Raw genomic sequence first — 11,521 nt, 5'->3', positions numbered from 1 at the left:
ATTGATATTTGTATGTGCAGTGCATGTGTTAATGTATGTTCACCTGATGCTTGTGATAAGTGTAATGGGTGTGGTGTGTGTATAGCAGAGGATCCTCAAGCGCAGAGTGGCCTGAGAGAAGCAAATTATTTTTTGTAGAACATGAATTAGGCGGTACCTACGGCCACCTAGCCTAGCTACTTGCAATTACTCTGCTTGACCCCGCCATCTGGTGGCTAGCGATTTAACCTTCTTTCACGCTACGCGATAAACAGCTGCTTCGAGTTTGTTCTTTCGAGAACGGCTTTTGGTTTCGCGGAGTGAGTTTGCCCTTCTCCGTGATGTGCGGTTGACGAAGGAATTGTGACTCGAGGAACACCAAAGGTAAGACGCAAAGTGCACGAAGTAACCCGGTATCGGTTGTCTCCGTTTAACATCGCAGTGGTGTCGACGAGAAGACTGAGTAACTGCTTTCGAAACGCCTGTGGCGGGAATCTGGCTTCGGAAATAAACACAGTTCGCGGAAAGCTCGTGTTATGCTCTTATTTGCTGCTCCTCTCGTTCCGTACAAGAGACGTAGCGTCCTCGTCAAGCCTTATTGGGCTCGATTTTCTCGATTCGGGGCCGCCATATTGAGATGCAAGCGACGGAGGAACTTTGCTCCCCTGCTTCAGGGACGAAGGTTTCTCCCTTTCTAAAGGAACATAGGTTACAAGACCGTTCCTCCCGTAAGGGAGGACTATCCGTACCCTTTTTTCTAAGAGTGTATATGCGTCATTAAAACGGCACCAGGCCTCGCCAGTTACCTGGTAAAGCTTTAAAACACAAGTAAAAAATAAGTTAGAAGATAGAATATAGAGGAGCCTCAAGCCCCCGAAATAAGCGTTCTAAGCTGCAGGAATAACCTATTTTTTCCGGAGGTAGGTACATATACCATTACGTTCGGACTGAATTTGGTAGATAGTATGAAATTACCTGAGAGAAACACGAACTGAAGGAACAAGGTTGATATTCTGGGAATATCGTCGGTTGTGTTCGAAAAACCTCAAGAGCAGGGCGAATAGATGTGACATCTGAAGGTCTGTATTGCCCACCAAAGTTCCTCATCCCGTTCCTGGGATTAGTTCTTGTACCATCTTTAAAATTCGCAAGGAAAAGGCAACGACGTTTTGCCCTTGCATATTCATGTCTTCGAGGATGCATCCCTCTTTCGTTCTCTCTCACAAACTAGAGCTTGAGTATCTTCAATATTTTTGGAGCTGCACCTCTTTGTTGGTATAGATACCAATGTTAGCCTACAAAAGATCTCTTGGCATGCCAGTGGGCCTTTTCTTAAATGACTACTCGTTATATAATTTGCGAAGCATTCTAGGTACGTACATTTTAATGCTTTGCCGGGCAGTCACAAAAAAGGCTTCCTCTTGGGTCAGCCGGCGTCAATTAGACACACACTTTTCCATTCATACTTTATTTTATTACCTTAATATTAAACACAGGTTTAGTGTTTCTGTTAGGTATACAGTGCAACATACTTATAAAAGATTTTTAAGCAAAGAGTTATGTAAAGTCTCTTGGGCCGCTTCTCAGAAACTCCTTGAAAGCTTTCCCCTGTTATGCATGTTTATTCAGGAAGCGACGATGTCATATTAGCCGTAGGCTTTACACATCTTCCATTCATGCATACTCCACGACTCAAGCCCAAATGTCTCTGGAGAAGAAAAACCACAATATAAAGTGTAATTTTAAGACCATCGATAGGCCTTATATCGCACAATACAACGTATTTGTTTACTGGTGTTTGCCGTTATAAGCAAACATGCACAATCACTTTTTTGAAATATTATGAACTAATAATTTTTTCCAACGCGTTTCTATGATTAAATAACGCGGTGTGTTTTAAGCTTCCGCTAATTGTTTTTTTTTCGCGTCGAGGAAAGAGATGCGATGCTTAAACTGCGGTTTACAAACGCTTCCGGATTATGTGGTCTATCACATTTCCTTTACTTGGATCTCTTTTTTCTTAATCTAAAACTGACCCATTTGAAAAAAAAAGAAAACTTTTATGAAATTACACGTTTTTATAAATGAGGCAGTGTGCCCTTAAGGATAAAATTGTAACCATGTTCTGAATATAAGTATAGAAGAAAACAAATCACTCTTTCATTCTTGTTAAAGAGTGCCAAAATTGAATTGAAAGGAATGTTACTGTTGGGTGAGCCGCGTAGTGATTACTTAACTGTGAGTATTGATAATTTGCCGATGTTTTTAAAAGGAGAGTATCTAAGAATGTCCGTCAATCAAATCACCCGTTTTCCAACATGTAACATACACAATTGAAACGGGAACTGCTCGAGAAGTCAGAAAATGCTAGACGAGGTAGGACTATTATTTCTACTCGAGATAGAAACTTGAAATTGGACGCAGCCTTCTCTCAAACAACTTTTAAACTGAAACACTAAATTGAGAAAGGTTTTAAGAGTGGCTGATTGTCAGACGTTTTGTTCGTTAATGTGGAACGAAACAGTGTCAGACGAAGTTGTTTATTTGCAAGTTACTGTGACAGTAAATTCAATGCACTTTACGCTCTCATTCAATCTGCTACGCCATGCATAAAAAACAGTCATGATTTATTTATTTCTTGTCATTCTAGATGTTAGTTAATTCTGAAATAATTGCTCTCGCGAGATTCAAGATAGTTTTGAAATCAGTTTGGCAACGTAGGTGATAAAAATCTTTTTTTTTTCCAGGATCTTCTTCCGCCTAATGATTAGCGAGGAAGGGATAAAACACATCAACCTTTATTTTTAGACTTTCGTTTGTAATGCGTTTGCAGTAATTAAGAAAAAGAACTGCAACAACACGAACAACTAATTCGGGACGTGAAGCAGAGGCAAAAAAGACAACCAGGAGCGAAGCATACTTGAACATCTTGGGAAGAAACAGCGGCCAAAAACTTGGACAGAGTAAAGAAACGTACACGACAGGACGGCTCAGCGCCGTCCTGTCGTGTATATTTCTTTGCTCTTGTCCAAGTTTTTTGTCGCTGTTTCTTTTCAAGATGTTCATCTCAAACCAAATAGCCCAACACCTCCCATTGTTGAAACATACTTGCATCATGACCGATAGAATGAATCATACGGTTAATAATACGTGTAAAAACTTATTCTTTGTTTATTCATTTTTATACGTGGAATCCAATGAGCGTGTAGGTAATTTGTATTCTGAGATCAAAACCCATACTTAGGCCAGAAGCGTTTATACGGCTTTTAGTTCGAAAAGCTTATTTTGGTCGCAAGCATATAATCTATTCTTGAGACCGACTCAAGAACTTCACAACACGGTCACAGTCTCGGCCAGTACTACAAGCGTGAGCGATGTTGACAGTTTTAATTACTGACAGCTTGAGAAGCGCAGAGCGTGGGTTATTATGTTCGCACTTCTTGGTTTGTGAGTCCCTCAAGGTTCTTTTGGCTAAAAACGAAATTTTATTGACTGCGAAGTGACAGTAAGATGATAGGGACTGAACACGCCTCATGTTTTTTAGGTTGTTAGTGAACATAACCTAGCGGTTTTGAATCCCTATTTCAGTTTCCTATAGCTCGTGTTAGCGGCTGCTAAAACTGGTTCTCGACCGTTTAATACGGTGACTACGTTTTCTGCCCAACGAGGCAACCCGAAGTGTCGAAGATACTGCAATTTTTCAAAAAAGATCGCGAGCTTTCCTTAAAGTTTTCGATATCTTTTCTAGAGAATTTGAAACTATGCGCAAAACAAAACTATGGGAAAGCAACTTAGCTAAGGTCCGAGTAAATAAAATGTCCGTATGAATTTACATACAAAAAGTAGGACGACTAATAGAATTCCTTAGCAGGGGTTTTGCGTAATGTTCACAAATCAATATGAAGCTCGCGCTCTCTGGAGACATTGACCGCAAGAGACGCTATAGACCCGCCCTAATATTTATATAAAAAAAACAGAAACTGAACTATTATTACAAAAACAGAAAGATAAGAACTGCAGGGCGTCCCTCTCGGATGCCCGGCTTCTGGCGCGTGCTTGTTGCCTTCCGCCATGCTTGGGCTGCGCGTGCATACTGGAGGCTCACGAAACGCCGAGGCGTTCTCGAATCTAATAAGCTTGCAGCAAGAGTAAGTATACCACTCTTACGTTCTCAACCTGACAGCTATTATAATCAGTTGGGTGGAGCTATCTTAATGCAGGAACTTGAAATGTAGCGAAGTAATATTTTATGATTTTGTCTATTATGAATAGTCACAGATATTTCAAATATACTGACAGTGCATTCGGCGGTTTTATACCAAAATAATTATACGCACCCTGCAAGACGTTCCGTTCGACTTATGCTCGAGGGTAAATTTTGGCCAAGAATGAAGCCCCCAACTTCCATGTTGGCAAATAAAAAGACAAGGTGGCCAAAGTACTGGCTGAAAGAGAAATGTGAAAGGCTAAAGAAATTGTATTTATATTCGTAAACAAATATGAATTGGCAAGAACAATAAAATTACAAACTGCCTTATATATGCAGCCGATTATAAACTTTAAGTTAATTAATATTATTTTATATTAGTGTTTAATGACACGCCGAACTGCAAACTCAATGGGTCAATTTCAACAGCGGTATTCTATTTAATCTATTTTAACAGTGCCTCTATTATATAATTGAGAGTATCACGTGTACGGCTATTATAGTGCGCATATAAATCATATTAATAATTCATTTAATTGAGAAAAGTTAAACTCTAGCAAAGCGAGCCATAAATTGGAAATGAGTTCTCGACTTTATCAGTAAAACAGAGGAGTTTGTTTTATACATATATACATCTTTGCTTCTCAGGCAAAAACGCCTTTTGTTGCGCCATATCAACAAAGGGTAGAGCAAAATGTCGTTCTAAACAAGTCTTTCTTAGGTCGTTAGAGTATAGAATGAAATAAAATGACAACTAATGCTGGGTACAAAATGACTATACAGGGTGTTTTTAGGCTTTCCAGATATGTTTAAAAAGAAATTTGAAATTTACAATAATGCGTGTTGTGCAGGTGAGTTATATTGCCAGGGGGACATATGAAAGGAAAATGTACGTCACGATAAGTCGAATAACTAATTAAAATACGTTACCGCCAAATCAAACAAGTAAAAGGAGCTTAGAGCACAGGGAAAGCAGGGTGAAGCGCTAAAGGTACGACTCGAGCTGCAGGAGCAAGGCCACCTGAGCCATAACGCTCTCGCGGGGTTTCTTTTGCTCTTATCCGTGTTTTCTCTTTTGCTGTTGCGCGACTGGCAAATTTAGTGAGCTAATGCTCATTCCATGCGCTCAAAGCTTTCTAAATTTACTGATTTAGTGGTTTTTGATGAAGCTTTGCAAGTTGTAACTATTATAATTGGAACTATGTGTTTATTTTCACTCGATACAATGCTAATGAACAATTTTGAGTAAATTATGAGGCTTATTCTGACGATTAGCCCCGTATATTTTGTACCGTAATCGTATTACTCAACTGCACAAACAGCACTAGTGTAGCTTTCCGGGCTTTCCTAAAAAAATGTGTATGTCCTAAAAGAAAAATTCTCTCTCTCTCTCTATATATATATATATATATTATATATAGGGTGTTTTTTTATTCTTACACATTTGTTTAAAAAAAAAAAGGCCCGTGAAAGCTACACTAATGCGGTTTGTGCAGGGGGGTTATACGGCCAGGCGGACATTATGTGGGTGGCTAATCTTTGGGACAAGTCGTCTAATTAATTAAGATTTGTTAATTAACTTTTTAATTACTGAAAATAGACATAAGGTTCCTAATAGAAACTTGCTGAGCGTCACCCAAAACCCCTAAATCAGTCACTTAAAAAAAAAAAAAAACATTGAGCGCGTGAGAAGCGCAGTTGTGCTAAAGTTACCACCCGTGGAGCAGGTACAAGGCTGGGGCTAGATATGAGACGGAAAAATTGCGCGGGCGCCTTACCGCAACCGCTAGCCTTGTACCTGCTCCACGAGTGGTAACTTTAGTGCACTATTACGCTTCTGACATGCTGAAAGTTTTTTTCTAAAAATGACTGGTTTTGGATGACGCACAGCAGGTTTTTAATTAGAACCATATGCCTATTTCCACTAATTAAAAAGGTTAATTAACGAATTTTAATTAATTAGCCCACTTCTCCCAAAGATTAGCCAGCCACATAATGTCCGCCTGGCCATATAACCCACCTGCACAAACCGCATAAGCATGCTTTCGCTGCCACAACTCCTACGCAATACTTAGGTATACCTCGAGCTTTTCTTTCTTTTTCTAAAGAACAAACGTGTGTAGGCAAAATTTATTTTCAGCTCTTTAATCCGTTCGTGACAAGGTACAACTACCACGATTGATCGACCGTATTCCAAACATTGTTGCACGGCCCCTTTAAGTCAAACGAATTAAAGCGCAGCTGTTAGGTACCCGCTCCCGTGTTTCGCAGCGGCGGCGTGGGCGTCGGCGTCGGCGTCGGCGTAACCGCGTTAAATATAGGCGGAGAATTGACGTCGCTTGATCTCATCGCTAATACAATTCCCCGCTAAATCTAGCGTGGAAAATCAGTATCTCCTCTAGATTTAACAGACAAATCCAATTTCTCCGCGAGATTTAGCGGGAAAATTAACGTTAGTGACCTCAACACCAAAATGATTCCCAGCTAAATTTTGCAGGGAATTGAATTTGTGTTGATTTTACGTGACGCTAATTTTCCCGCTAAATCTAGCGGAGCAACTGAATTTTGTGCATAGGTGACGTGCCACCGAGTTATGTGACGTCATTTTCCCCGCTAAACTTTTGGGAGAAATTTATTTGGGGGAGGAGGAGGGAAGAGGAAGAGGAGAAGGGGCACACCCTTCCCTCCGTGCCATCCATTCCTCATCCTCAAGAAATGCGGTCTAATTTCGAATTACAAAGAATTGTAAAAACATGTTATTTATTTATTTTTTCTCCTTTTTTACTTTTATTATAATTTTTATCAACTCGAAACAGTGAATGAGGTTTCTTAATTTAGAATACATTAAGTTTGATAATTATGGCCGTCAAAGTATAACCACAATGAAAAAGGCTCAATATTTGCAGAGGGTTATGACGGCGTAGTGACATTTGAAGTACCCAAGCTGACATCCAGAAAAAACAAGGAGTCAGTTTCAAATGTTAAGTTGACATTTGAATGCTTCTAAATTTGATTTAAAAAATACGGACTCACCACGAGTAAAATTGTTTTTCTTTCAAAATATGGTTATATTTTTTTAATGGTTTTATGCATTTTTAATCTGGTTATATGCAAAATATGGTTATATGCATTTTTTTAAAGAAAAACGAAGTGATTAATTTGTAAGAATAAGTTACAACGCTTTTATTAACGATTTCAGTAATTAATTGTGTGACGTTCTTATACAACTATTAATCTTTTTTCTAACGCAGATACAGTATTGCGGGTGCTCACAATAAATAGCTAAGTACAAATATATGTTTTTCTAATACATAAACCGATTAGAAAAAAAAAACTTTTTTTTTCGAGCTCCGTCATTGCCCTGAATGTATAATTGAATACATGACTGATACGGCGGGTATATGTTTGTTGTTATAGCAAGACAAATAAAAAAGATTTCTTGTCACTTATGCCATAATTTTACACAAAGTGGCCGACTTGCTTGACGACAATTCGACTACTTTTGCATTCGCTCAAGAAGTACATTTTCGAATTACTTGTTATGTACCCATTTCTTAACTCTAAAATGCATTTACAGTTTAAGTTAGAAGTCACCTCCCGTCATCTGTTCTTCTCTACGTCTTCCTCTTTTTATGCTTTGTATCTATACTTTCCATTGTCATGAACCAACTCGGCTGCATCGCTACATTAGTTTAAGTTTTATGTTTCAAGAGATGGAAAGGAAATTAAGCGACACAATGTATCTTCTCTTACCCATTTCTTTGTGCAATCCGGTTCAGCTGCCTTAGCTGTAACAAAAAGATATCATAAATATTGCGCGAAAGAATTAACTCGTCCAGTCGTCCAAGTATTTATAGTAGATTTTGGCCCTTGGGAATTTTGGTTGAGTTAAGAATCATTCGGAAGATTTCATCCTGGGCGCCGGTAGTCAATGTCACCGGTAGAAGACAGCCAGTGTGCAGCTCACACGTAACGCAAGCATGGCGGCATTTGAGGTGAAATTACCACTGCTGAGTGAAGTAAGTCGCTTTAGATAGCCTATAATCAGTGTTAGCTTAAAAACCGCAGGGTGTCGCTGATTTTGTTCGTCTGCTCGTTTTGATATTTGTTATTTGGCCATTTTATCGGCTAATGCCGCAATCTGACTTGCAGTGGAGAGTTCATAGATCTCTTAGGACTCGCAACAACCTGCTTCGCTCGAGCAATGCTACATTTAGTACATCCCGATAACTCAAAATTATGGTGTGCCCAGAACAAAGGTGTAACACAGTAGCGTCTCCTTTGGTAGCTCTCATTCCGGCGCTCGAAACACGTAAGAAATGTGTTACAGTTTTTTGGGACCCACGTAAGAACTGCTATAATTGTGCTGTCTAGTCAGTGACACCACCCGCAGATCACAATTAGCAACAATCTTAATGAAAATTACTAAATATAAATAACTCTGTAAAACGTTATTTGTAGCGTATTGGTGCATTCAACGTTGCGTTCTGTAATTACTCTTATCATACTTATTATTTATAGTTAAATTTCATCGCAAATAATTGATCGGCTGTCCTTATCGATGATGGCAGAAAAATATATTTTGCAAATCATAAATGGTCGCGATAACTGTTTCCACTAACTGCTATACATAACTCCGAGGTGACTAAATTAATTTTTATGCTACTAACATCACTAAAGCAACTCAAAGATACAGTATAATGGTAAATGATCTAAAGCTGTATATTTTTGTTGTGGCCTTGAGCTAGGGGAGCACATTTGTGGAAGTAGTAAACTTTATATTTAACCATTTTCAAGCTACGTAATGTATTCATCACCAAAACGTGATTGAGCGATTAAAAATATAGGGGCTAGGCTAGCCATATTTATAGGACGTTATTCGAAATTGTGATATCATATCATTCGGAAACGTTTTTCTTTCTATATTGATATCTTAGGCAGTTAGCATAAATATAAACGAAACATTAAAAACTTTCATTTAGAATATTTTAGACATAATCTAATGAACTCATTACAACCCTACATAACTGGAGGCTATAAATCTTACCAACGAGGCACATTGCTAAAAGGCCCAAAATGCAACTGAAACGCATTGTCGCTGTAACCACAAAAGCTAGTGATTCGGGTTTTGAAACCTCTCAATATATACTCACTGTCAGCTTTTTGTTGTGTTTATGTTAAAGGTCGCAAAGAGAAACACATTGTGACCTTATGTTGCATGGTTCATAATTTCGTTTTCGCTAGATTCTATTTTCTAGGAATCGCCGCTTTTCAGTTGTTGCCTTTTTCAGAAGCCTGACATTTTGGTGTTTGGGGATATTGTCTGTTTGCGGAAAAGTTGCCCTTTTTCGACGTGAGTTGCCCACTCATAACCTTCTATTTACGCAGAAGCTCGGCAGTAGCTATTTCGTTTATATATTTTTCTTTTAGTATAAATGTCATCATCACTATTTCTTCAATTTCGTTCCCGTAAACAACCATTGGTCTGCAATGTGGCGCATATGTAAAACGTTCTAAATTAGACGTACACCAATGCATATAAAAACCTCCCAAGCGAGCGAAAGCAAAAATGCACATTACAGCTATTTTTGTTAAATTTATTTTTCGTGATGTCTCATGATGTTAACCTCAAGTCAGTAAAAAAAGCGAGTGCCTTTTGTTTTTAAATTATTGTATTTTTGAAAGTAGGACTCCAAAGCAGCACATCATTGTTGAACCAACATCGGCACATCACTGGCAAAAATTGGATGCAGTATTGGCCTAAGGTTGTTTTTCTTGAAAGCGCTGCCCAATCCAACGTTGAACCATTCACTAATGCCAATGTTGGGCCACGATTAAAACATTATTTAAACCAACATCGGGCCATCATTCATACTACCGTTGGACCGTCATTTAACCAACATTTAAGCCAACGTTGGGCCGCAATTTAACCATAAGCTAAACCATCACAAGACCACTGTCGGTTGTGGGTCTTACAACTAATAATGGCATTCAACTTTAATCATTGGCTTATCCAATATTGGCTCCCCACCCTATGCTCTGGTTATTTCAATTTGGGCATCTGATTTCCACAGCGGGTTGTACTATTTTCGGCAGCCATTTTAGTGGGCATACAGCTTTCCATTCTGATGTATCTATAGTGTTCAATAGAACACTATAAATACATCTGTAAAGAAATGTGCAGCAGACAAGCCATATTCGCTGTGCAAAACGTTAAGTCAGTATTGTATGCCGGTAAATATGAAAGTATTCAATGCAAATTATACCGCAAATACATTTTATTTGTAATTTCGATGGAAGGAACAGGAGAACAAAAATGAGTGCCTGGCTACATCCCTGCAACCTGTTAACCGGGCTGGAACTTGATGGGATCCCACCCAGGGTGCTGGGCACAGGGTTCTAAATGAGACAGAAGGAGGGAGCTTGAATTTAAATGAAGCTAGGGTTTCAGAGGCCAGATTTTTGTCAGCTCCAACTATACCTCGTGCCACTGTAATTTGAAATATTCCTTTACCTTTTTATCTTCAGTCACTGTCAGTTCTCTCTTACGCTTGCCAATCATGAATATCAAAATAATATATAGCTTCATTATTCGCCGCCTTCTAATTAACTAATTGATTAATCGCTTCAGTCGCCCTTCAAGTTTAAAATCTTAGAGAGGTCTGCGGACTTTTCTCTTTATTTATTTTTCGAACTTTCTTACCCGGTGGTATATATTTTCGTAATTTTGTATATTATAAACATGTGTATACTAGGAGACAACAGTACTGCCTTCTAAAATAAGTAGATATGCAGGTAATACACCTGGGCAGGCTTGCTTGATTCAGCGTCTTAGCTGAGACTGGGAGATAGAAAGCACTCCAAAGGTTGGGGCGCGCGAGAATCTTGAGACGTGGTTTGAGTCCCGCTCAGCTCGTGCGCTGGCTTTGGAAGTGCTTTCTTTCCACACTTTCAGCAGAGACGCGGTTTCTAGCAAGCCGGCCCAGGCGTTTACCGTTCTATTGTTCGCCCGACTTGTCCTAACTTAGAACTGAACCTATCTAAATAAACATATTGATAATGATTAAAGAAGTTAATCATATAGTAGGAAGGTAAATCAATCAATTACTTAGCCTTTCTCTTGCAACATATTAATTACGCTATCGCCAATTAGGTTCACACCTATATTTCCGTGTTGATTTAAAAAAAAACTGTTTTATGACCTATTGCATCATCGGCAAAGAAAGATGTAGCTTTAAATGGCCCATATTGCCTCCGTATTGTTTTAAAGTACTGAATCAAACAGCTGTCCTCCCTCTTCAGCTCACCAGTGTCAAATGTCCTGCTAAATTAACA

The 11,521-nt window shown here is 38.9% G+C and overlaps 1 protein-coding gene across 1 annotated transcript; it reads right to left on the bottom strand.

Moving 5' to 3' along the window:
• Positions 1-1,431: 1,431 nt before the first annotated feature.
• On the bottom strand, positions 1,432-9,510 carry LOC8029525. The gene is made up of 4 exons (XM_029978009.4): positions 9,234-9,510; positions 7,940-7,974; positions 4,317-4,424; positions 1,432-1,687 (listed from the first exon to the last, which is right to left on the bottom strand). Exons 1-4 carry the CDS (start codon positions 9,277-9,279, stop codon positions 1,601-1,603), a joined length of 276 nt encoding a protein of 91 aa, XP_029833869.3. The 5' UTR covers positions 9,280-9,510; the 3' UTR covers positions 1,432-1,600.
• Between the last annotated feature and the right edge of the window lie 2,011 nt (positions 9,511-11,521).

Source organism: Ixodes scapularis, unplaced genomic scaffold (genome assembly GCF_016920785.2).
Source record: "Ixodes scapularis isolate PalLabHiFi unplaced genomic scaffold, ASM1692078v2 PGA_scaffold1__304_contigs__length_218370807, whole genome shotgun sequence".
NCBI classification, from domain to species: Eukaryota; Metazoa; Arthropoda; class Arachnida; order Ixodida; family Ixodidae; genus Ixodes; species Ixodes scapularis.
Note: the sequence above shows the minus strand (reverse complement) of the source record. Positions and strands in the feature narration are given on the sequence as shown.